This window comes from Mobula birostris, chromosome 25 (assembly GCF_030028105.1).
Source record: "Mobula birostris isolate sMobBir1 chromosome 25, sMobBir1.hap1, whole genome shotgun sequence".
NCBI classification, from domain to species: domain Eukaryota; kingdom Metazoa; phylum Chordata; class Chondrichthyes; order Myliobatiformes; family Myliobatidae; genus Mobula; species Mobula birostris.
The window spans coordinates 5,252,344-5,279,484 of record NC_092394.1 but is presented as its reverse complement, the minus strand read 5'-3'; the positions used below and the strand labels follow the sequence as shown (position 1 = coordinate 5,279,484).

The 27,141-nt window shown below is 48.9% G+C and overlaps 1 protein-coding gene across 1 annotated transcript; it reads right to left on the bottom strand.

Moving 5' to 3' along the window:
- Nucleotides 1-1,800: 1,800 nt before the first annotated feature.
- On the bottom strand, nt 1,801-18,850 carry LOC140187561 (protein phosphatase 1D-like). Its single transcript, XM_072242974.1, has 6 exons — nt 18,408-18,850; nt 7,686-7,932; nt 7,295-7,419; nt 5,933-6,123; nt 5,224-5,463; nt 1,801-4,024 (listed from the first exon to the last, which is right to left on the bottom strand). The coding sequence occupies exons 1-6, from the start codon at nt 18,766-18,768 to the stop codon at nt 3,614-3,616; spliced, it is 1,575 nt and encodes a 524-aa protein (XP_072099075.1). The 5' UTR covers nt 18,769-18,850; the 3' UTR covers nt 1,801-3,613.
- Nucleotides 18,851-27,141: the final 8,291 nt, after the last annotated feature.

The following is a 27,141-nucleotide window of genomic DNA, read 5'->3' as shown; positions in this document are numbered from 1 at the left end:
CAGCACGTCCTTGGAGGGTGTCGGCCACTGACACACATGTTTCAAAGTACATGCAACAAGCTCAACTTTTCTTTAATCTCACCCATCCACTGAGCTTGGGTGGGACTGCAACTAGAGGTCACGGGTTAAGAGTGAAAGGTGAAACGTTCAAGGGTTGTGAGAGTGTAGGACGAGCTGCCAACACAAGTTGTGCATGCAGTTTCTACATTTAAGAGAAGTTTGGATAGGTACATGGATGATAGGGATATAAAGGGCTATGGTCCCGGTGTAGGTCAACGGGAGTAGGCAGTTCAAATGGACTAGGTGGGCTGAAAGGCCTACTGATGCGTCGTACTTTTCCCCAAGCCTAAAACCCTGAAACTCCTCCACCTCCTCTCATAAACCACTCTGCCAATCAATGTTGTACTATCAATAAGCTCAGGAATAAACCCTTATTCCTGGTCTGTTTTGTTTCCCATGACCAACTCTGGATCCGTGCCAGTGAAATCATCTCCAATATCATGTATTGATTTTGTTTAATAATCTCTTAGGTGGCACCTTCAGGTTTTGAGGTATAAAGTAAGGTTGACTAGGTTAGGAAAGATATGGAAGCTTTAGAGGGTACAAAGGAGAAGAGTATCATCTGTATCCAGAAATTTTCTGTAGACTTTTCCATTCCTGGACAGTGGTGGTTCCATACCGGGCCATGATGCAACCAGTCGGGACACTCTCCACTGTGCATCTCGCGAGAAGGCACTTGGGACAATTTACGGCGGTCAGCTAACCCTCTAATCCAAACCTCTTTGGGATGTGAGAGGAAACCAGAGTGGCCGAGGAAATCCCATGCAGTCACAATGAGAACATGCAAACACCACACAGTGGAGTACAGCAGCTTTTCCCACTCTGCCACCCTACAGCTATACGGGTCAGGGAGCAGGAGGTATCAATGACAGAGGAGTTAATCTGCAAAGGGTTCCTTTGTTACACACTCCTGGGTGTAAGTAACTCGATTAAGACAAAATAGGCCATTTGGTCCATACGAGCCCCAGAGAAGCAATCTCATCAGTCCACGATTTCCTCCCGCATGTCCATCAGCTCCCTTTTGATTGTCCTGCCTCACAATTTATAGGCCAGTTAATCCAGCAACCCACATATTTTTGTCCCGTGTGCCTCCTGCCCACACAGGCCTCCAAACCCAAGACTTGCCAACCTGTGGAGACTTGTTGAGCTGGGTGGGGGTGGGGTACTGCCCACATCGTTTATTGACCACAGGGGTCAATGGTTTTCATCCTCAGTGCCTGCCAACCCAACATCCATCCATAGGGATGGCTGGTTTTCATCCTCAGTGCCTGCCAACCCAACATCCATCCATGAGGATGGATGGTGTTCGTTCTCGGTGTCTGGCAACCCAACATCCATCCATAGGGATTGCTGGCCTTCAACCACAGAGTGCAGTGACGTGGACACCGACCACCACTCCTGCCCGACTCTTAAATTAAGACTATAAACTTCCCCTCATCCCCATCACTAAATCTTAACCTGACCTTTAACCCTCCCCCCACTGTCCAAAAAGTCATCCCTATGAATCTAGAAAAAAACCTAAATCTGCGTAACAACCTCGACAGACATCGCAGCTTGTCATCATCCCCTCAGCCTGTGATTGCACCCTCACACCCGCCCTTCACCCACAACATCGATGGCCCTGGCACGTTCAGCCTACAGCTGAACAAGATGCACTTACACCCACTCAAACGGGGCAGTCCTGCTTTGGAAACAATGGAGAGAAGCACAGTGACAATCAGACAATGGTACTGATAAGAGAGGCATCATTTTATTTAGCAAACAGTAGAATAACGAGAGACTAATACTTGGAAACAGAGCTTTCAAATATATATATATATATCTATACACATATATATATTAATACAAAATTAGTAAAACTCCCCTCTGTAAATGTAGCAGCACCATCAGTGTAAGGAGTTGGGGGTAAAACTCCCTCAGTGATAAACGAGGATCCAGCAAGTGGCACAAAAAGGGACCCCACAAGATTCATTTCCTCTTTGTCACCGCACCTTCATTAGGAAGATAAACTCTGGATTAGGAACAGGAGGTGGTTTGTTCCGGGAATCAGTCAGGTCACGCAGAAACATGATTGCTTGGTCACCCCAGGAGGCCTGCAGCAAGTGACGAGGAGGGTTCAACAGCCCGGCCAGTTGGACAGTACGATCACAGGGAGGCCGCTTGGCTCACTCCCACCACCCTCCGGCGCCAGGTTGGCCAGTGATTGGTCAGACAGGAAGGGGCAGTGGTCCCACAGCCAGGCTGCATAGCAGTCACGGCAGATGGTTTACCATGGTTCCTGTACCAGATGCACACACAAGGTTCCTGGGCATTTACTGACAGGGGATGTGTGCACAGACATGGCAGCACACAGACGTGCGCACACACACATCTCTCAAGTATGCAGGCACACATTCATGTACACACATGCACACACGCACATACACACACACACAAACACACACACCCACCCACCCTTAATTAAACCAAAACAGTGCCATATTGAAACCTCTGCCTGAAAAGACAAACTCTGTAAATGGCACACCAAAGAAATCTCAAACTGGTTAAAGACAGTCCCAGCCGATGAGCCTCACAAAGGAAGGCATGGGTACATAATGACCGCCCTGATGGTGAGTTCTCATGTCCCCAAGACCCACTGGCAATTGAGTTAAATATTTAATTTGCTGTGCAAAGATGACTGGCTCCTTGCAAAAATTGTGACTTAAGTATTGTTTATTTTTAAAACAGGAGTGAAGCAGAAAGGGGTTAAAACAGATTATCCATCAAATGAAAGGCTGGGGTTCAGGATCAGATGGGAGAGGGGAAGTGAGATGAGGGCTAACAGTTGACAGGAGGGCAACTCCCCACAACCCATCCCACACTATCTCACATAATTCGGCAAATGGTCACAGTCAGTGGCAGGTGCGGTTCCTAACACAGAGGGGTAGCTGGGCCCAGGGGCTTTGGTTCGATGCCTGCAGGAGGCACTGCCTGCCCACCTGCCTGGTACATGGGTGGAATGGTGGAAGGAGCTGAACTCCATCGGCCGAGCTACTAGAGGAACCCTGTCCCCATCTCCGAGCTGAACCAAGCCCGGGAAGCAGAGACGACAGCTGGGCAGCCTCAAGACGACAAGGAACAGGGAAGGCAGCCAAATGAAGGCAATTCCTAATCATCGTAAAAGAAAGGAGGGTGGGAAGGAGGTGAGGGAGAGGGCAGCGGGTAGGTGAGAATGCGACAGCGTGGGACTGTAGAGGTACAAGGGAGAGTTGGAGGGAGGCAGGGAGGAGTGAGAGAGACTGAGCTGACAATGGGAAGAGGATTAAGAGAGAAGCTGAGGTAAAGCGAGAGGGGGGGAGGATGATGTTTGAACGAAGGGGGCAGGAGGGGAGGGATGGGGGAAATGGCGGAGGCGGGAGACAAAGTTCTGGAGGGAGTCTTGCCCCTTCACAAATCAACAGTACAAAGCCTCAGCGCTCTCGTGGATCATCTTGATTTTGATTCTCTGTACAAACTTTAAAATAATTATTTACCTTTCTCTCCCCCCACTGACCCCTGTCCCTCCCTCCAACCGTCAGCACACACAAATGGTCTTCCTGTGCTGGGGCAGAAGTGCATTCCTCAGGCGGCGCTGACCCCTCAGGCTCCTGCGGGTCACCGGTTTCTCCGAATGGCGTCGGCGAGTAGGGGTGGGGGCGGGGGCCGCAGCCGTGGCTCCTGCCGCGCCCCCCACCGACCCGCGGCCACCCCTCCCCTTCAGTCTCTTGGCCGAGCCAGGTGCCGCCCCGTTCAGCTCCTCGAGTGTCCGCTTCAGCCCCCCGCCGCCGGCCTGAGGGCTCCAGCCCGGTACAGGCTCCCTCCCCCGATTCTCGATCGTCGTGGTGACCACAGGGGGCGGGCTCTCCCCACCACACCGGCTCTCTCTCCTTGCCAACACAGGAACAAAACCAGCACAGAACCAGGGCGGCGACAACTGGCCAGTGGCCTGCGGGCAGAGCACAGAAAATTAGAGAGGGGGAGAGGGGGTGCATGGCGAACCGGTGCCACCCCACCCTGGGCACCAGCCAGAAGAACATCCCTGTCCCCACCCCTTGGGACCAGGAGGGGTGACAGTGTGGAGGGGTGGAGTGCAAGGTGAAGAGAGAGGGCAGGTATGTAGAGGGGGTGGTGATGGTATAGCAAGGGGGGTGGGAGGTGTAGGGGTGAGAGGAGAAGTGGAGAGGGAGGGAGGAGTATCGGCAGGGTAGGAGGGGAGATGAGGATCAAGTGTGGTGGAAGGTGAAAGGAACAGAAGGAGGGGGAAACGGTATGGTGAGAAGAGACTGTATGACCAGGGCGTGAGGGGACAGATACGAGGCGAGGGAGGGAGAGCAGAGTGCATTGCAAAGGCAGGAACCACACTCGGTGTCTAGGTGTTGGGTGGGGAGGGGATCAGAAGCCAGCTGCCTGTGCCACACTCTTCCCCCCACCCCGCCTCCACTGAACACTCTGCTCCCTCTTAACCCCCCACCCTACTCCGATCCCCTCCCCCTACCCACCCACCCCTCTCCTCCTGAATCCACCCTCCTAACTGGCTCCACATCTAACTCAGGACTTGTCCTCCAGCTAAACGTGAAGCCCGGGCCATTTGATGGTGACAGACATCACATAATACACCCCCCCCCTCGGTCTGCAGAGACAAGGGGTGGACAGGAGGGTGTTCAGGCAGTACCCATAGGGTGTAAAACTGCCGTGGGAGGTGGGATTGGGCAGTGGGTCGAAGCCCTTTATCAGGACCTGAGGGGTCGACTGCGCATTCCCCTCCACGGACACTGCCTGTCCTGCCAAGTTCCTCCAACACATGACCTCCACCCCTCTTCAGGACATAGGCGTGGGTGGTGGGTTCAGCTGACAGGGGGTTTGAGGTGGAGCCACAGTTATGGGGAGGAGGTGAAGTGCGCTGGTGCAGGGAGCAGGGGTGGTTTCGAGGGTTTTCCCCAGATGGTGGGGGTTGGGGGGAAGAGGAGAGTTAGTTTCCTCGTTATCCCTGCTCCCCCCAGATATACTTACAGCGCTGGGAAGTGGAGTTGGGAGGGGGCATCCTGTGAGGTGGGGGTGGGACAAGGGTGAGTTTCCCAGTGCTGGAGGGCGACAGTGGGAGGGTCACGGCACAGAATTGTGATCTCTTCTGCTTCGCGGACGTACCTTCAGTGGGGAGGAGACACACGGTGACGGTGTCCGCGTCCGGCTGTCTTTGGTACAGTGGGGGGGTCCCCGGTGCAGCTCGAGCCGCAGTTCTTCAGGGCCGAGGGGCCGGCAGTCGTGAGCAGGCGGCTCGATGCAGATCACCACGGCACTGGTATTGTCGGCCCTCAGCATCCGCTGTCGCCACCGGCCCAGCGCCCGGTTCACCAGGAGCCTGGCACTTGCCGGTCCAGCCTCCTCCTGCCAGGTACACAGAGCAAAGGATTTATTTTACTTCATTTAGAGATAAAGTAACCTACTCCTTGGCCCCAGCTAGGATTAGCCCGCAAATATCGGCATGCTTCCAACAGCGTGACCACCATTAGAGATACAGGCAGAACAGACTCTTCGGCCCAATGAGCCACACTGCTTAGTAACCCGGCTATCTACCCTGGCCTAATCACACAACAATTTACAATGACCAATTAACCTACTCATGAGTACGTCTTTGGATTGTGGGAGGAAATTACATGGTCACAGGGAGAGTATAAAAAACTCCTTAGCGAGTTGAAACTGCAAACTGGAATTGAACTTTGAACTCTGACCTCCCCGAGCAGTAACCAATACACTACCATGCACCTTTAACATTAATCTTACGTTCAGCACTAACCACAAAGGTAGGGGCAGGTTAAGAAGATGGTTAGGGTGGGAGGATAGCCTGATGTCTCACCAGTAATCGTTTCCTGTCCTCGTTGTCATGGCAGATGGTGACAGCATCCTGAGCGGGGATCATGTTCCACAGCCCGTCAGAGCCGAGGATAATGTACCTGTGGTCTCGGCAGTTGATGGTGTGAACACTTGTGTCCGGTTCTGGTGAGACCACAAACTCACCGCTGTAGAAGTCATAACTCCACAGGTCCCCTGTGGGAACAGACTAGGAAACTGAAATGATTGGCCAGGCACAGCTCTTCACCAAGCCCAACCCCACCAGTATTTAAACATAAAATCAATTTGGTGACAAATTTCTACAGATATACTCTGGAGAACATTCTAACTGGTTGCATCACCGTCTGGTATGGAGGGACGACTGCACCAGATTGGAAAAAGTGTAATGTTGCAAACTCAACCAGCTCCATCACAGGCAAACAGGCAGCATCCATCAGTAAGGACCCCCACCACCCAGGACATGCCCTCTTCTCATTGCTACCATCAAGGAGCAGGTACAGGAAGGAGCCTGAAAACAGAGGCGCAACATTTCAGGAACAGCTTCTTTCTCACTGCCATCAGATTTCTGAGTGGACAATAAACCCATATACAATACCTCCTAAATTTTTTTTTGTTTTGTTTTGCAATTAATTTTTAATATTTATTTCTTATTTTAATTTATTGCTGTCAGTATTCCTCCTGGCACCTTGTGGCGCATCGGGCGACAATTTTGCTGTTTCTTTAGCATTTTGTCTGTTTTTTCTTGAAGCCGAGTTGCTAGCTCAACGTTCAACCCAGCACAGAGTCGAACCTGGGATCACTTGCCTCGAAGTCCATGCATCCACCCCTCTGTTAAAAAAACTACCTCTAACATCCTCCTATTCTTTCCTCCAATCACCTTAAATTATGCCCCTCATATTAACCATTTCTGTCCTGGGAAAATATCGCTGGCTGTCCATTCCATCTGTGCCTCTAATCAGTTTATTATCATTGCATATATCGAGAAACAGTGAATTTGCACACCACCCTGACAGATCATGGCAAACAGAATTGCATCAGAGGTAGAAGAAAGAGAACAGAACATAGAGTCAGAGTTACAGTTAGAGAAGATGCAGTGCAGGTAGGCAGACAAAGAGTAAGAGCCACAACGAGGTGGACTGGGAGATCAGGAGTGTACCAGATGGGTACAGTGTGGCGAAGTACAACAGAGCCATGTAGGGCCAAGGACCTGCTTCCACACTCTGACTCTGTGACCCCAGAGTCAGGTTACCAGCAAGCAACAGTGGCTTTGGAGAGAAGGGAAGGAGGCTGTAAAAACTGCCAAGCAAATGACCCTCCCCATCCCGCCCCTCGGTCTCCTCCAGGAGGCCTGCACCCAGTAACTTACCCAGTGCCCGGGCCACTGCGAGGAAGGGGATCTGGTCAATAACGGTGCTCCTCCGCACAGGGCCGTTGTGGGTGAGTCGGGGCCTCTTCCACACCACACGATTCACTCCCGACTTGTTAATGACACTGCGGAGGGGATGGGCCGGCATTAAACAAAGACTGCACACGGACTTGGGGGGGGGGGGGGGGGAGAGAGAGATGGTGGGGAGGAGGCAGGGAAATTTTAGGGAGAAAGAGGAGGGGAGGGGGGCAGGTGTGGAGAGATTTAGGGGTAGGGGGACAGACAGTACTGGTGGATGGGAGAGTTTGTGCAAGCCCAACCCCCAGCCCACCTACAGTTAAATTCCCTCCACCCTCAGCAATCTGCCCAGTGATGCCCTCAGCCCAGTTACCTGCCGCCAAGCCCCTCAATCCTCTCCTTCTCCTTGGGAAGTTCAGGCTTGTGATCCTGTGTCACCTCCAGGGCCTGGACGGTGCCCTCACTCTGGCCCTGACCCAGGGCTGGGCTGTCCTGTGCCCCCAGCACTACACCAGAGTCACCCACGTGTGCTACGTACATCTTGTCCCGGCAGATGATGACAACGCTGGCGGTGGTGCCTGAGGTGCTGGGCAGACCGGTCAGGGTCTTTGGCCAGTCAGCTGCGAGGGGAAAGACAGAGAGTGATGAGGGGCTGAATTCCTGCTGCTGGTCCAGACAGACAAGCTGTGAGGTCCCAACCGTCCGCATCCCCATGAGTGAGTGAGACAGACAGAAAGACATACAGTCTGCTGTGTAAGAGAGAGAGAGCAACAGAGACACAAAAATGTGTGAGTGTGTAGGTTCGCAGATAGCAGAGAAGTGGGTCTTTCCACACGACTTATGAGAGGGGGAAGAGTGTGTGTTTGTGAGACAGAGGGACAGAATGAGAGGAGAGAGCTGGGGGTGGGGGGAGAGGAAGAGGGAGAGATGGACAGAGAGAGAAAGACACACACACACTGGAACCACAAGTCCACACAGTGCCTGCCCACACTCCTCAACACCTTCCATGGAGGAGAGCCTACTGTTACAGCTCCAGCTCCAGGGCAGGCTGAGGCCGTGGACAACAGCACCACAGGCAAGCCTACAGCTCCAGAGGTGCATATCTCTCCCATCTCTCCTCCCAGGTCAATTCCAGAAGAGATAGCACAGAAAGCCATTCTGGCACAATGCTGGCGTAGCCCTGTCATCTCCAGTGGAAGGAAACCATTCCAGATTCACTCTCTGGAGGTGGCAACTCTCCCAGTATCCTGTGATAATGTACAGTTGCAAGAAAAAGTTTGTGAACCCAGGCTTTCTGCAAATAATTGCAAATGGTTCACCAACTTTTCTTGCAACTGTATAACTAATGAGCCTAAAAAACAGATTGTCTGCACAGTCCCATCACTATTCTCCATGGGATCAGGCTAACACACATCTCCACGGAGACCGTGTCTCAGTTGCCTGCCTAAGGATAGCTGGGATGGTTCCAGGATGTCTGCCCCAAAAAAAATTGCAAAAGTAGTGCGATGACTGGTGCATGACAGATGACAGGAACCTCCCAGCTCACACATCCTGCTGAGATCGTTGGGATTACATTACTCCTCAGAACCAACATGGAATCCCGTGACTCTACAATCGCTCAGTAGTCCACTCAGACAGTGCTGAGAATGGGAAGGGAGAGACAGACAGGGTGAGCATTAACCCAGACTTGCATGGAGAATCTCATAACAGTCGTATGTATAGTGCCCCAGTGTTACACAGTGATAGACCCGGTACCGTACCCCAGTGTCCGACAGTGACAGAGACACGTCCCCACCGGTACCATAGCCCGGTGTAATACAGTGACTTCCTATCCCCACAGGTACTGTACCCTGTGTTAAATAGTGACAGACCCATCCCCAACCAGTACTGTACCCCGGTGTTATACAGTGACAAACCCGTCCCCACTGGTGCCGTACCCCAGTGTTATGCAGTGACGGATCCGTCCCCACTGGCACTGTACCCCGGTGTTATACAGTGAGACCCGTTCCTACCGGTACCGTACCCTGGTGTTATACAGTGAGACCCATCACCACTGGTACCATTCCCCGGTGTTATACAGTGACAGACCCGTCCCCACCAGTACCGTACCCCGGCGTTATACAGTGACAGACCCGTCCCCACCGGTACCGCACCCCGGTGTTACACAGTGACAGACCCGTTCCCACCGGTACCGTACCCCGGTGTTATACAGTGACAGACCCATCCCCACCGGTACCATACCCCGGTGTTATAGTGACAGACCCGTCCCCACCGGTACCGTACCCCGGTGTTATACGGTGAGACCCGTCCTCACCGGTACCGTACCCCAGTGTGATACAGTGACAGACCCATCCCCACTGGTACCATACCCCGGTGTTATACAGTGACAGACCCGTCCCCACCGGTACCGTACCCCGGTGTTATACAGTGAGACCCGTCCTCACCGGTACCGTACCCTGGTGTTATACAGTGACAGACCCATCCCCACTGGTACCGTACCCCGGTGTTATACAGTGACAGACCCATCCCCACCGGTACCATACCCCAGTGTTACACAGTGACAGACCTGTCCCCACCGGTACCGTACCCCGGTGTTATACAGTGAGACCCATCCCCACCGGTACCGCACCCCGGTGTTATACGGTGAGACCCGTCCTCACTGGTACCGTACCCCGGTGTTGTACACGGACAGACCCATCCCCAACAGTACCATACCCTGGTGTTATGCACTGACAGACCCATACCCCGGTGTTACACAGTGACAGACCCATCCCCACCTGTACCATACCCCAGTGTTATACAATGACAGACCTCTCCCCACCGGTACCATACCCACCCAGCCCTCAAATTCACTTGGTCTATCTCGGACACTTCTCTCGATGTCTTGGTCTCCATCTCTGGAGACAGACTGTCCATTGACATCTTCTACAAGCCCACTGACTCTCATAACTACCTCGACTATACCTCTTCCCACCCCGCCACATGCAAAAATGCCATTCCCTATTCCCAGTTCCTCTGTCTCCGCCGCATCTGCTCCAAGGATGAGGCTTTCCGTTCCAGGACATCTCAAATGTCCTCTTTCTTTAAGGATCGTGGTTTCTCTTCTACCGTCATCAATGATGCCCTCACCTGCATTTCCTCCATTTCCCGCACTTCGGCCCTCACCCCATCCTCCCACAACCACAACAGGGACAGAGTTCCCCTTGTCCTTACCTACCACCCCATTAGCCTCCGGATCCAACACATTATCCTCCGCAACTTCCGCCACCTTCAACAGGACCCCACCACTAAGCACACCTTTCCCTCTCCACCCCTCTTCGCTTTCCGCAGGGATCGGTCCCTCCGCGACTCCCTTATCCACACATCCATCCCCACTGATCTCCCACCCGGCACTTATCCCTGTAAGCGTAAGTGCTACACCTGTCCCTACACATCATCTCTTGCAACCATTCAGGGCCCCAAACAGTCCTTCCAGGTGAGACAACACTTCACTTGTGAGTCTGTTGGGGTCACCTATTGCATCCGGTGCTCACGGTGCGGCCTCCTCTACATCGGTGAAACCCGACGCAGATTGGAGGACCGCTTCATTGAGCACCTCCGCTCCGTCCACCACAACAGACAGGATCTCCCAGTAGCCACCCACTTCAACTCTGCTTCCCATTCCCATATGTCCATACATGGCCCCCTCTACTGCCATGATGAGGCTAAACTCAGGTCGGAGGAGCAACACCTCATATACCGTCTAGGTCATCTCCAGCCTCTTGGTATGAACATAGAATCTCCAACTTCCGGTAATTCCCTCCCCCTCCCTTCCTCTATCCCTATTTCACTCTACCCCCTCCCCCAGCTCCCTCATGGTTCCGCCTCCTTCTTCTACTACCCATTGTTTTCAGGGCTGTGATGTCAGTGCTTCCCCTCCCCCACCCCTTTGTCTTTCAACTGAAGCTACAAGCATTCTTCAAATCCTTCCCCATCTTTCATTCTTCAGTCCTGACGAAGGGTTCTGGCCCGAAATGTCGACTCATCGTTTCTGACTGATGCTGCCCGACCTGCTGAGTTCATCCAGCATACTGAAAGTGTTGCTTTGATCACAGCATCTGCAGATTATTTTGTGTTTACGGTGCCGTATCCTGATTTTATACCGTGACAGACCAGTACCCACTGATACTGTATCGATCCAATACCCGGTTTCTCGTTCATCCATGCTCTGGGACAACTGGATTTTAGTAGGACCATAGACCTGCTGTGGTTACAAATCTTCATACCTTATTGTTTCAGGAAAGTGTTGTACTCCAGTCCAGATGATCACTACACAGCTGAGAAACCAGGCCCATTCCTACCTCCCCCCACCTGAATCTCTCTCTTGGTCAAGTCCACCTGCTAGCTACTGATATCCATCTCCAATCTGCTAATCAGAATCAGGATTATTATCACTGACAGATGTGTTGCCTTGAACCAGTATTAAAGTTACAACAAAAAATGTAAAAATATAAACAAGTCATGCAAAAAGACAGCAAACTGGTGAGCTGGTGTTCAGAAATCTGACGGCAGCGGGGAAGCTGTGTGGATGGTGGTAGATGCTGGCTTCTTGAGACATCGCCTTTTGAAGGTGCCGGCGATGGTGGAGTGGCGAGTGCCCATGTCAAAGCTGGCTGAATTTACAACCCTCTGCAGCTTTTTCTGACCCTGTGCAGTGGACCTTCCATAGCAGACGGTGATGCCCTTCACGGTACATATGTGGAAATTTGGTGACATGTGGAATGAGTTCCTAGAGGAAGTGATGGATTCTCGATGTAGGTTCTATTTCAACATTTAAAAGAGGCTATGGGATAAGTACATGGACAGGAGAGGTACGGAGGGCTATGGTCTGGGTGCAGGTTGATGAGACTAGGCAGAATAACAGTTCAGCATAGACTAGATGGGCCAAAAGGTCGGTTTCTGTGCTGTACCAAATCTCCTCAAACTCTTAATGAAATATAATCGGTAGGATGCCTTTTTCATGAATATATTGTGCCCATTTTAGATCTTGAAGCTGCTCACTGAGGCTGGTTTGTGTTCTCACAACTTCCTTGGTCTTACTGACATTGAGTGCAAGATTAATAATTCTGCAATCACCTCAAGTCCATGGCTGCTTCCTTTCTGTGGAAACAACTTCTGCTCATAACCCTCAGCCCACGCTATTCTGTAGACCTCTCCCGTTCTCAATCTTCTCCGGTGCTACACCCACTAAAATCCCACACTTCCAGGAATACTCAGGCAAGTTTTCACTTGCCTCCTGATTGCAGGAACAACAAGATGCTAGACACCAGCTTGAACAAGTGGCCCACTCGACTGGACACCTTAGCAACTACCCTAAACATTCATCCAGCTCATGTACAAAATTCACGGCAATAGCTCTACCCCCACAATCTTTCATTGCCAATGGTAACACAGACAGCAAGCATTAACATTCCTTCAACATGGTTGGGTCTAAATCCTGGACCCCACCTCAGGCAAGGTTGGAGTGTCCTCAAGATCTTACCCCAGTTCTGAAAACCTCTTTTACCTTTCTCTACTCTCCCTTAGATACCAAATGAAGGGGCAAGAACAGTAGTCATCATGATCATTATGTGCCAAGTCGTATGCCGTGTCTTCAATGACCATGATTGTTCTTGGCAAATTTTTTTTTGGCAGAAGTGGTTTGCCATTGCCTCCTTTTGGACAGTGTCTTTACAAGATGGGTAACCCCAGCCATTATCAATACTCTTCAGAGATTGTCTGCCTGGCATCAGTGGTTGTGTAACCAGGACTTGTGATATACATTGGCATTCAAAAGTTTGGGCACCCCGGTCAAAATTTCTGTTACTGTGAATAGCTAAGCGAGTAAAAGATGACCTGATTTCCAAAAGGCATAAAGTTAAAGATGACACATTTCTTTGATATTTTAAGCAAGATTACTTTTTAATTTCCATCTTTTACAGTTTCAAAATAAAAAAGGAAAAGGGTCCAAAGCAAAAGTTTGGGCACCCTGCATGGTCAGTACTTAGTAACACGCCCTTTGGCAAGTATTACAGCTTGCAAACGCTTTCTGTAGCCAGCTGAGAGTCTTTCAATTCTTGTTTGGGGGATTTTCGCCCATTCTTCCTTGCAAAAGGCTTCTAGTTCTGTAAGATTCTTGAGCCGTCTTGCATGTACTGCTCTCTTGGTGTCTGTCCACAGACCCTCAATGATGCTTAGGTCAGGGACTGTGAGGGCCATGGCAAAACCCTCAGCTTGCGCCTCTTGAGGTAGTCCATTGTGGATTTTGAGGTGTGTTTAGGATCATTATTCTGTTGTAGAAGCCATCCTCGGCTTCTTTTTTTTTACAGACGGTGTGATGTTTGCTTCCAGAATTTGCTGGTATTTAATTGAATTCATTCTTCCCTCTACCAGTGAAATGTTCCCTGTGCCACCGGCTGCAACACAAGCCCGAAGCATGATAGATCCACCCCCGTGCTTAACACTTGGAGAGATGTTCTTTTCATGAAATTCTGCACCCTTTTTTCTTAAAACATACCTTTGCTCATTGCGGCCAAAAAGTTCTATTTTAAACACAAAATAATCTGCAGATGCTGTAAAAGATCAAAGCAACACTTTCAGTATGCTGGATAAGCTCAGCAGGTCGGGCAGCATCAGTCAGAAACGATGTGTCGACGTTTCGGGCCGGAACCCTTCGTCAGGACTGAAGAATGAAAGATGGGGAAGGATTTGAAGAATGCTTGTAGCGTCAGTTGAAAGACCAGTAATTTGAAAGACAGAGGGGTGGGGGAGGGGAAGCATTGACGTCATAGCCCTGAAAACAATGGGTAGTAGAAAAAGGAGGCGGAACCATGAGGGAGCTCGGGGAGGGGGTAGAGTGAAATAGGGATAGAGGAAGGGAGGGGGAGGGAATTACCGGAAGTTGGAGAATTCTATGTTCATACCAAGGGGCTGGAGACTACCTAGACGGTATAAGAGGTAATTCCCTCCCCCTCCGTTCCTCTATCCCTATTTCACTCTATGTCAATGCTTCCCCTCCCCCACCCCTCTATCTTTCAAATTACTGGTCTTTCAACTGAAGCTACAAGCATTCTTCAAATCCTTCCCCATCTTTCATTCTTCAGTCCTGATGAAGGGTTCCGGCCCGAAACGTCGACTCATCGTTTCTGACTGATGCTGCCTGACCTGCTAAGTTCTATTTTAACTTCATCAGTCCACAGGACGTTTCCAAAATGCATCAGGCTTGTTTAGATGTTCCTTTGCAAACTTCTGACGCTGAATTTTGAGGTGAGGACACAGGAAAGGTTTTCTTCTGATGACTCTTCCATGAAGGTCATATTTGTGCAGGTGTCGCTGCACAGTAGAACAGTGCACCACCACTCCAGCATCTGCTAAATCTTCCTGAAGGTCTTTTGCAGTCAAATGGGGGTTCTGATTTACCTTTCTAGCAATCCTACAAGCAGTTCTCTCGGAAAGTTTTCTTGGTCTTCCAGACCTCCACCGTTCCTGTTAACTGCCATTTCTTAATTACATTACAAACTGAGGAAACAGCTACCTGAAAACGCTTTGTTATCTTCTTATAGCCTTCTCCTGCTTTGTGGGCATCAGTTATTTTATTTTTCAGCGTGCTAGGCAGCTACTTAGAGGAGCTCATGGCGGCTGATTGTTGGGACGTGGTTTGAGGAGTCAGGGTATTTATAAAGCTTTGAAATTTGCATCACCTGGCCTTTCCTAATGATGACTGTGAACAAGCCGTAGCCCTAACAAGCTATATCAGGTCTGAGACCTTGGTAAAAGTTATCTGAGAGCTCAAATCTCTTGGGGTGCCCAAACTTTTGCATGGTGCTCCTTTCCTTTATTCCACTCTAAAATTGTACAAAACAAAAATAATACACTAATCTTGCTTAAAATGTTGAAAATAATGTTTCATCTTTAACTTTATGACTTTAGGAGATCAGTTCATCTTCTACTCACTTAACTATTCACAGTAACAGAAATTTTGACCGGGGTGCCCAAACTTTTGCATGCCACTGTACACCAGCTGCTCCCGTGGCGTCACATGGCCCTGACTGGGGCTAAGCAGGTGCCCAAGGGTGACCTGCAGCTAGTGGTGGGAAGAAGCACTTTACTCCGTCTTTGGTAGACATATCCCCACCCTAACTACCTGAAGTACAGTAGTAGCATGTTACAAAACCCAGAATGGTATTTTATACTACCTTATCACCCAGAAGCCTTGATCTCTATAGAGGTAGAACATCTCATATTCTATTTTGGTAGTGTAAACCTGATGATATGAATATCAATTTCTTCTTCCAGTAAAAATAATTTTTCCCTCCCCCTCCCCTCTTCCCCAATCTGGCCCTTTACCTCTTCTCAAGTGCCTATCACTTCCTCCTCTTTCCCTATCTCCTATGGTCCACTATCCTCTCCTAAGATTCCTTTCCTCTCCAGCCCTTTACATTCCCCACCTATCTGACTTCCTCTATAACCTTCCAGCTAGCTTCCGTCACCCCCACCCCAACATTTTCTGCCGTCTTCCCCCTTCCCTTCCAGCCCAAAACGTTGACCATTTATTCATTTCCAATAGCTGCTGCCTGACCTGCTGAGTTCCTCCAGCTCTGGATTTCCAGCATCTGTGGATTTTCTCATGTTTATGGAATATCTTGACTGGTTGGATCGCAGCCTAGTATGGAAACACCAAGACCTAGAAACGTTAAAGTCTACAGCCCAGTCCATCAGAGGCAAAACCCTCCCTTTCAGTGACTATGTATGTAAGCAGTGCTGCCACAAGAAAGGACCCTCATCACCCTCGCCACGTTCTCCTCTTTCTGCTGCCATCAGGCAGGGGGTACAGAAGCCTGGGGCAGTTCAGGAACAAACATCAGGCTCCTGAATTGGTGTGGACAACGTCACCCACCTCAACGCTGACCTGATTCCACAACCTATGGATTCACTTTCAAGGACTCAGTATTATTTCTTTTTTTTTTTAATTGTTTGCACAGTTTCTCTTCTTTAGCACATTGTCAGTTGTTGTTTATGTACAGTTTTTCAGTCCATTGTACTCTATTTTCTTGTGAATGCCTGCAAGAAAACAAATCTTAAGGTAGTATATGGTGACATGCATACTTTGAACTGCTGCCCCACAGGGAATTTATATTCAGTTTAGTAAATAAAGCTGGAATACAGAATGTTGCATGAAAATCAGGCAGCATCTGTCAGCTGAGGTTTGATCAGACCACAGTTGGGTATACTATGAGCAGTTTTGAACCCCATATCTAAGAAAAGATGTGCTAACATTAGAGAGGGTCCAAATGAGGTTTATGAGTATTATTCCAGGAATAAAAGGGTTAACATATGCTGAGCATTTGATGGCTTTGGGCCCTTTATTCACTGGAGTGTAGAAGAATGAGGGGGGAATCTCATGAAAAATATCAAATATTGAAAGGCCTAGATAGGGTGATGTGGAGAAGATGCTTTCTATAGTGGGGGAGTTTTGCTCATTGAAACCTACCAAATATTGAAAAGCCTGAATAGAGTGGACATGAAGAGGATGTATCCAACGTGAGTATTTAGGACCAGAGGGCACAGCCTTGGAATAGAAGAATGCTCCTTTAGAACAGAGATAATGAAGAATTTCTTTAGGCAGAGGATGATATTAATTACCACAAACGCCTGAGTTTTGTATATATCTAAAGCAGAGGCTGATAGGTAGTTAAATAGTATGGGCATCAAAAGATTACGGGATGAAGGCAGGGGAATGAGGATGAGAGAGAGAATAAATCAGCCATGTGCAAAATCGATGGACTAATTCTGGTTCCAGGTCCTTCAAATGTTCAGCCAAGTACCTTAAAAGTATGTAGCTGATTTCCATCCCCCTCACCAACTACTCTCTGGAGATTTCAACCTTGCTCATTAGTAATTTTTTTTCCACCACAAGTCATTCTTAAGTCACCCTGTGAACAGTTTTCACAATTCCCCAGACAGAATATGTTTCTTCACTTCCCTGTCCATCAAGGCGATCCTGGACCCCTAAATAGCTTCGCCCACTCCCACTCCACGAATGTCAGTCCCAGAGCAAGGATTTCCCCAACTGTTGCAACTCGCCGTCGCCTAGCAGCGGCATCTCACATGCTCGCGCCATTACGTCACCGCGCGCGGCCCCATTGGACAATTCAGGCCACCACCCTTCCAACGGCAAGCCGGTTCATTGGTCAAAAGGACTGTCAGTTTCGTTGACACGTCCACGCCCACTGCGCGAACGGTTTTGAAGGTGCATCAACGTTCGATTAGATGTGGCCCCTACTGAGGGGCCCTGGTCAGTGGTTAGTATCCATCACGAGTATCTCAGACCAGAAATGACCCCACCAACACCTCAACACTATTATACTTCCAAACGAGCCACCCTGCCACAACCTCAATGATTTGAAACTGCGCTCTCATACCTTAACCCCATTAACTTTAATTAATTCTAGTATCTATCAGATGCGACTCCGTCTAACAGATTACGAATAATTTCCAATTTTAAAATCTTTAATCATATGATTAAACGATAACACTGAAAACTGTTGTACTTTAAATCTAATCGTGAAGGTCAAGTTGATTTCACCGCCGTTTTGAAAGCTTTGGCGCCTTCAAAATCAACCGCCACATTTGAATGGCGAGACCTGCCTGCCAGCGAATCATAGTCAGAAAATAGGTGCGATGGACACCCGAGCAAGGCATGAGCGGGAGAATTAAAAACCTTGAGCCCCCTGATCACGGTTGCCGGCTGAATGCTGTTAATTCTAAAGACATAACACGGACGCCACTGAACAGCGTTGAAGATAAACGTCAAGAAACATCCCCGAAACGAGTAGAACTTCCGATCGGTTTTAATTTACAATACCCCCAACTCCCAGCTCCCGTCCACCACTACCCCACTCCGCCCGTCAATAAATAACTCAAACCCCAGGCCTGCTCCAAACTTCATCGGGGTCGATGAAGAGGCTGGGGCGAGTTCGAAGCCATCGTTACAGGGGCCGAGGCCATTTGATACAGATTAAACTATAACCGAACGCGGCCTGGGCCGCCGGTTCCCTTCCCCGGCTCTGGAACTTACGGAGCTTCTTCCACATAGCGTAGTGACAGGCGATGAAGCCCTTGCGGATGGCCGCACGGAACTCCTCGGGATCCTCGGACAAGAAGCCGCGCTGCTTTTTGATGCACTTCCAGAGGTTGTCGCGAGCAAACACCGCCGCTTCCCGCCCGCCGTGACCGTCAAACACGGCGAAAAAGGCTACTCCGGGCCGGCGCCGGTGTCGCGGGCCCTGCACCCCGCCGTCTTCCTCCTCGCCACTCTCGGCTTCCCCGGGCTCGGGTTCGGGCTCGATCACCACCTGGGTCACGTCCTCCATGTACTTCCTGCCACCCTGGTCCGAGTGCACGCTGACCCGCAGCGAGAACAGACTCTGGGCCGCCATCCCCGCGGTGCCGCCGCCTCTCCGCTGCCGCCGGGTTATTGTTTACCTCCAGGGCTGTTTGGGCATGCCCGGAACGTCGCCAGACACGTCAGCACGCACGGTTTCGTCAGCGCACGTACACGTACGGACACTCGCCCCAGTTAACCGGCTGCCTGCGTCACCACGCAAAATATTACGTCACCCGCATCTGGCGTCACTATCCTGCTTGTTTTACGCCATCGCCAGCCTAAATGTTAAAAATGCTTGAGCGTAACAGCTTACGCCGTAGCCTACGCCGTTGTGAGCATTTATACTTGAGCGTTAGTGTCTGCGTCGCTCTGCATTTCACCGCTAAAACGCTAGTTGGCGCCGAGGTTTCTATGTCACTGTGTTGAGCTCCCTACACGACTCCCTTGTCCATTCGTCCCCCCTCATCCCTCCCCACTGATCTCCCTCCTGGCACTTATCCATGTAAGCAGAACAAGTGCTACACATGTCCTTACACTTCCTCCCTTACCACCATTCAGGGCCCCAAACAGTCCTTCCAGGTGAGGCGACATTTCACCTGTGAGTCGGCTGGGGTGATATACTGCGTCCGGTGCTCCCGATGTGGCCTTTTATATATTGGCAAAACCTGACGCAGACTGGGAGACCGTTTTGCTGAACACCTACGCTCTGTCCGTCAGAGAAAGCAGGATCTCCCAGTGGCCACATATTTTAATTCCACATCCCATTCCTATTCCAATATGTCTATGCACGGCCTTCTCTACTGTAAAGATGAAGCCACACTCAGGTTGGAGGAACAACACCTTATATTCTGTCTGGGTAGCCTCCAACCTGATGGCATGAACATTGACTTCTCAAACTTCCACTAGTGCCCCACCTCCCCCTCGTACCCCATCCGTTATTTATTTATATACACACATTCTTTTTCTCTCTCTCCTTTTTCTCCCTCTGTCTCTCTCAGTATACCCCTTGCCCATCCTCTGGGTCCCTCCGCCCCCCTTTTCTTTCTCCCTGGGCCTCCTGTCCCATGATCCTCTCATATCCCTTTTGCCAATCAACTGTCCAGCTCTTGGCTCCATCCCTCCCCCTCCTGTCTTCTCCTATCATTTCAGATCTCCCCCTCCCCCTCCCACTTTCAAATCTCTTACTAGCTCTTCTTTCAGTCAGTCCTGATGAAGGTTCTCGGTCTGAAATGTCAACTGTACCTTTTCCTAGAGAAGCTGCCTGGCCTGCTGCATTCACCAGCAACCTTTTTGTGTGTTGCTTGAGTTTCTTCGTGTTGAGTTTACTCAAACTTCAAATAATGGCAACTGAAACTGAAGGAGGGTGAATTTTCTGTGCTTGTCCGGCCACTGAGAGACATGGACAAGGAAATGCATTTCGAATATTTTCGGATGTCAGCAGGTAGATTAGACGATTTGGTTCATCGTCTCCAACCATTTATTTCACATCAGTGTGTGCACAGTATACTCAGAGACTGGCAATCACCATTTCGAGTTTCAGCATCAGGTGGAAGTCGACAGGCTGTAGCAGCTAGTTACAAACTGGCGTCAAGCACAGGGTCCTTCATAATTTCGAAGGTCTGTAAAGCTTTATGGAAAGCATTGCAGCCGGAGTTCCTCCCCTGCCCTTCAGTCGCCCAATGGCAAGCGATTGCAGCATAGAAGGAAATGCGATGCTACCAAACGGACCAATCACAGTTGTTGCAGCCTGCGACGTCACGACGCATAGTTACATTTTGGGAGAGGTGCATGTTAGGCTACGGCATAGGGTACAGTGCTACGCAGTACCTACGGCGTACATTTGACGCACAAGTATAAATCAGTCTTAAGATGGCATCATTATGCACAGATCCAATGGACATTGTATCCTCCCAGCACTTCGTCAGCTTTCATCCACCTGACCGGAGTTTCTAAAACATGTCTATAATAAATTACTGGTCCCATGTGGAAGGGAGCATCACTGAGTCTGGTTTAGGGAATGACATCTGCAATAAGACCAATATTTGGATGGGGAGCATTCAGAGAATAATGATGGTAAAATATTGAAACTAAGGAGTAAAGAACGATGTGCTGGAGGAACTCAGTCGATTAAGCAGTATCAATGACAATTCCTTTGCTCCCACACAGGCTGCTCAATCCACCAAATTCTTCCAGGAGATTGTTTGTTGCTTCAGATTCCAACAACTGCAGTCTCTTGTATCTCCATATTGGAGGAAATTACATGGACATTCTTGGCCAGACAAATAGGAGCCAGAAGTTGATGGAGAGGTACAGTCGACGTTTCAGGCCGAGACCCTTCGTCAGGACTAACTGAAGGAAAAGTTAGTTGAAAGTGGGAGGGGAGGGGGAGATCCAAAATGATAGGAGAAGACAGGAGAGGGACTGTCCCATGATCCTCTCATATCCCCTTTGCCAATCACCTGTCCAGCTCTTGGCTCTATCCCTCCCCCTCCTGTCTTCTCCTATCATTTTGGATCTCCCCCTCCCCCTCCCACTTTCAAATCTCTTACTAACTTTTCCTTCAGTTAGTCCTGACGAAGGGTCTCGGCCTGAAACGTCAACTGTACCTCTTCCTAGAGATGCTGCCTGGCCTGCTGCATTCACCAGCAACTTTGATGTGTGTTGCAGAAATAGTTGTTGACTCAGCATGACGTTGCTCTCTGGAATGCACTGAAGACATGGTGGCAGATAACACTGTGGCCTTCAAGATTAGATTAGATAAAGAGTTGGCAGAGAAAACTCTGCGGGCCCACGAAGGAGTGGCTGGTGAGTGGAACCAGAATTCCCCTGGGTTGAGATTGTGATCACTGCAGAAACAGTAACTCTCCTTGCATTTGTTATTATTGTTCATCATCATCGCAGAAGATATGATCAATTATGGTTATCAAAGGCCCATGGAGCATGGCACAGTACAATACCTCCAGCCCATGCTGTTGTGTCGATCTTTTAACGTACTCCAAGGTCAATTGAACACTTCCTTCCTACATAGCCTCCATTTTTCTATCAGCCAGGCGCCTGTCTAACCCTGCTATGGTCAGAGTTCCTCTGCAGCAGGAGGAATGGGAGCAGTGTGCACTTTAGTATTCCCTTGTTGCCAACTATAAAATAATCATATTGTACTAAACCCGGGTACGGTGAGACTTTGGCACGGATGACAGCATCCAGGCAATGTGTAGGAAAAAAAGGAAACTACTTTGGAGAGAGGAATATTGTGGAGAGTTTAGTATTGTTACTCAGTTAATAATTAAAAAGTGCCTGGGAATTGGAAGTAGCTCCTGGATATAATCCTGACCAAAGTACAAATCACATTGGGTGCACAGTACTAAAGTTTACAAAAAGAGGAAAAAAGATGGAATAGAAGCAGAAGTTCAAGCAGAAAGGGAAGAAGAAGCCACAGTCTGATAATTTGACTAACAAAGTAAGAGGGTGTCAACATATTGGTGCAATTACAAAGAAGTCACGCCAACGGCTATGTTTCATGAGGAGATTGAGGAAATTTGGTATGTCACCGAAAACACTGGAAAATTTGGCATTCTGACTGGTTGCATCAGCATCTGGCGTGGTGGGGCCACTGCACAGGATCGGAAAAACCTGCAGAGAATTGTAAACTCAGCCAGCTCCATCTGGAGCACCGAGCCTCCCCAGCATCGAGGACAACTTCAAAAGGTGGTAACCAACATTAAGGTCACTCACAACCCAGAACATGCCCTCTTCTCATTGCTACCATCAGGGAGGAAGTACAGGACCCTGAAGACACACACTCAATGCTTTAGGAACAGCTTCTTCATCTCCACTATCAGATTTTCTGAATCGCCCATGAACCCATAAACAGCACCTCACTATTTTTGCTTTTTGCTCTCTTTTTGTACTAGCTGTGTGTTTGTGTATGTGTATGTGTGTGTGTGTGTGTGTGTGTGTACTCCCAGACAACAGAGATACAGGAATAGAGTGAAACATGATCTGGCAGGGGAAACCTGGGGGGTGTGGGGGTAATCAGACTGTGGGTAAGAGGGGTGAAATTATTGCTGAGGAATTACAGAGGTCTGAGTAAGTGGGCTGACTGTGGTTTGTGTTAATTGCCTGTTATGTCTGATGCTACACAGAATTAATAGCTTTGAATGAAGTTGTTCAACCCCACTGCTCTGTGCCAGCTTCCTTCCCTTCTCGCTCTTACTCTTTGGCACTGTGTTCTTCAGTGGTTTCTCGCTGTCTTGTGTAAAATGTATGTCAGTTGTTCTTGTGGACTCTCTGAGAGAGAGTCCAAATGACCTGACTTGGTCCAACCAAGCAGAGTTCACTGCCAAGAAGGCCCACCAGCACCTTTACTTCTTGAGAAAACTAAAGAAATTTGGCCTGTCCCCTAAAACCACTAATTTTTATAGATGCACCATAGAAAGCATTCTTCTAGGGTGCATCACAACCTGATATGGAAGTTGTCCTGTCCAAGACCAAAAGAAGCTGCAGAAGATCGTGAACATGGTGCAGCATATCACACAAACCAATCTTCCGTCCGTGCACTCACCTTACACTGCACGCCGTCAGAGCAGTGCTGCCAGGATAATCAAGGACACAACCCACCCAGCCAACACACTTTTCGTCCCTCTTCCCTCCGGGAGAAGGTTCAGGAGCTTGAAGACTCGTACGGCCAGATTTGGGAACAGCTTCTTTCCAACTGTGATAAGACTGCTGGACGGATCCTGACCCAGATCTGGGCCGTACCCTCTAAATATCCGGACCTGCCTCTCGGTTTTTTTGCACTACCTAACTTCCCATTTTTCTATTTTCTATTTATGATTTATAATTTAAATGTTTATTATTTACTAATTTTAGCTATTTTAGCATTTTTAATATTTAATATTTGTAATCCAGGGAGTGTGAAGCGCAGGATCAAATATCGCTGTGATGACTGTACGTTCTAGTACCAATTGTTTGGCGATAATAAAGTATAAAGATATTGAGTTGCATGCTGAGGGTGGAGGAATTCAGGACAGAGACAGCCCCATTTTCCCTCAGGCTGACTATCAGCACTCATTTACACCAAGCCTAGACCATAAGTCATAGGAGCAGAATTGGGCCATTCAAACCTTAAAGTATGCAACGCCATTCCATCACGACTGATCCATTTCCCTCGCAATCCCATTCTCCTGCCTCCTCCCTGTAACCCTTGACACCCTCCCTAATCAAGAACCTATCAACCTCTGCTTTAAATATATCTAATGACTTGGCCTCCACTGCCCGCTAGAGGCAATGAATTCCACAGATCCACCAGCCTCTGGCTAAACAAATTCCTCCTCATCTCCATTCCAAATAGACGTCCCTCTATTCTGAGGTTGGACGTCCCTCTGGTCCTAGACTCCCCCACAACAGGAAATAGCCTCTCCGCGTCCACTCTTATGCTATTTCCATTTTTTTCTGCCCACAATCCCTTCAACCTCCACCGCCCCCCCCAGATTCTACCACTTATCTACACACTAGGGGCAATATACTGTAGCCACTTAACCCACCGACCCACACATAAAATCAGAACACGGAAATGACCTTTGAACCCACCATTTATTCTGACAAGATGCCGACCTAGTCCCATTTGCCGGCAGTTGTCCCTTATTCCTCAAAATCTTTCCCATCCGTGTACCTTTTACTCATTGTGGTTGTACCTGCCTCTACCACTTCCCCAGGCAGCTTATTTCACCACCCTTCCTGTGAAATATTGGCCTCCACGACAGCATAGTGTTTAGCACACTTTACAGCAGCCGAGGGTTCGAGCCCCTCCACTGTCTGTGAGGAGTGTGTATGTTCTCCCTGTGACCATGTAGTCCTCCCACGTTCCAAAGATGTATGGATTAAAGTTACTGAGTTGTGGCCATGCTGTTTTGGTGCCAGAAGCATGGCGACACTTGCGGATTGCTCCCAGTTCAATCCTGGCCGATTTGATTTGACACATATCACCAATTTCACTGTAATTTTTGGTGTTTCAGTGTCAATGCAACAACAAAGCTTATCTTTAATTTTTAGATCGGGTGGCAGGGTGGAGATATGTCTCTACCAATGGAAGAGTAAGGTGCTCTTTCCCTCCACTAGCCTGCATGTCCACCTTGGGCAAGGTGTGGTACCTGCTTAGCAGCCCACCCTCCGATCAAGGTCACGTGAAACCATGGCAGCAGGTGGTGGATGGTCGTATGAGCAGGCGGTGGATATCACAAGTCCTGGTTATGCGACCACTGACACCAGGCCAACGACCTTTGAAGAGTATTGATAATGGCTGGGGTCACCCGTCTTGTAAAGACACTGCCCAGAAGAAGGCAATGGCAAACCACTTCTGTAGGATAATTTGCCAAGAACTATCATCGTCATGGAAAGACCATGATCACCCACATCATACAACACAGCACATAACAATGGTGATGATGAATGTTTAAATATCTCCCCTCACATTAAATCTACACTCTGTAGTTTTAGACTCCACCACCCTGGGGAAAAACATTCACTTAATGTCACTAGTGACTTCATGAATCTCTATAACTGAGGAGATTATCCTAATTGATCTCTACCATTAAGCAAGGGGTCCTTGGACCCCAAGTTTGGCAACCCCTGCTCTTTTAAGAATGTACAAACTCTACATAGACAGCGCCAGAAGCGAGGATTGAACCCAGTTCACTGGTGATGCCTCTGTGCCACACATAGTACAGTATGTTGTTCGGTGTCACGCATGGTACAGTATGTGGATCTGTGCCACGCATGGTACAGTATGTGGATCTGTGCCACGCACGGTACAGTATGATCAGAGTGGTCAGCTAGGTGCGGACCCAAAAGAAATGGGGGAGACCTTAAATGGGTTTTTTGCGTCTGTATTTACTAAGGAAACTGGCACGAAGTCTATGGAATTAAGGGAAACAAGTAGTGAGATCATGGAAACTGTACAGATTGAAAAAGAGGAGGTGCTTGCTATCTTGAGACAAATTAAAGTGAATAAATCCCCAGGACCTGACAGGGTATTCCCTCAACCTTGAAAGAGACTAGTGTTGAAATTTCAGGGGCCCTGGCAGATATATTTAAAATGTCGGTGTCCACGGGTGAGGTGCCGGAGGATTGGAGAATGGCTCATGTTGTTCCGTTGTTTAAAAAAGGATTGAAAAGTAATCCGGGAAATTATAGGCCGGTAAGTTTGACATCAGTAGTGGGTAAGTTATTGGAAGGAGTACTAAGAGACAGAATCTCCAAGCATTTGGATAGACAGGGGCTTATTAGGGAGAGTCAACATGGCTTTGTGCGTGGTAGGTCATGTTTGAGTTTTTTGAGGAGGTTACCAGGAAAGTGGATGAAGGGAAGGCAGTGGATGTTGCCTACACGGACTTCAGTAAGGCCTTTGACAAGGTCCCGCATGGGAGGTTAGTTAGGAAAATACAGTCGCTAGGTATACATGGAGAGGTGGTAAATTGGATTAGACATTGGCTCAATGGAAGAAGCCAAAGAGTGGTAGTAGTGGATTGCTTCTCAGAGTGCAGGCCTGTGACTAGTGGTGTGCCACAGGGATCAGTACTGGGTCCATTGTTATTTGTCATCTATATCAATGATCTGGATGATAATGTGGTAAATTGGATCAGCAAATTTGCTGATGATACAAAGATTGGAGGTGTAGTGGACAGAGTGAGGAAGGTTTTCAAAGCTTGCAGAGGGATTTGGACCAGCTGGAAAAATGGGCTGAAAAATGGCAGATGGAGTTTAATACAGACAAGTGTGAGGTATTGCACTTTGGAAGGACAAACCAAGATAGAACATACAGGGTAAATGGTAAGGCACTGGGGAGTGCAGTGGAACAGAGGGATCTGGGAATACATATACAAAATTCCTTAAAAGTGACATCACAGGTAGATAGAGTTGTAAAGAGAGCTTTTGGTACATTGGCCTTTATTAATCAAAGTATTGAGTATAAGAGCTGGAATGTTATGATGAGGTTGTATAGAGCTTTGGTGAGGCCGAATCTGGAGTATTATGTGCAGTTTTGGTCACCAAATTACAGGAAGGATATAAATAAGGTTGAAAGAATGCGGAGAAGGTTTACAAGGATGTTGCCGGGACTTGAGAAACTCAGTTACAGAGAAAGGTTGAATAGGTTAGGACTTTATTCCCTGGAGCGTAGAAGAATGAGGGGAGATTTGATAGAGGTATATAAAATTATGATAGGTATAGATAGAGTGAATGCAAGCAGGCTTTTTCCACTGAGGCTGGGGGAGAGACAAACCAGAGGACATGGGTTAAGGGTGAGGGGGGAAAGTTTAAAGGGAACATTAGGGGGGGGCTTCTTCACACAGAGAGTGGTAGGAGTATGGAATGAGCTGCCAGACGAGGTGGTAAATGCGGGTTCTTTTTTAACATTTAAGAATAAATT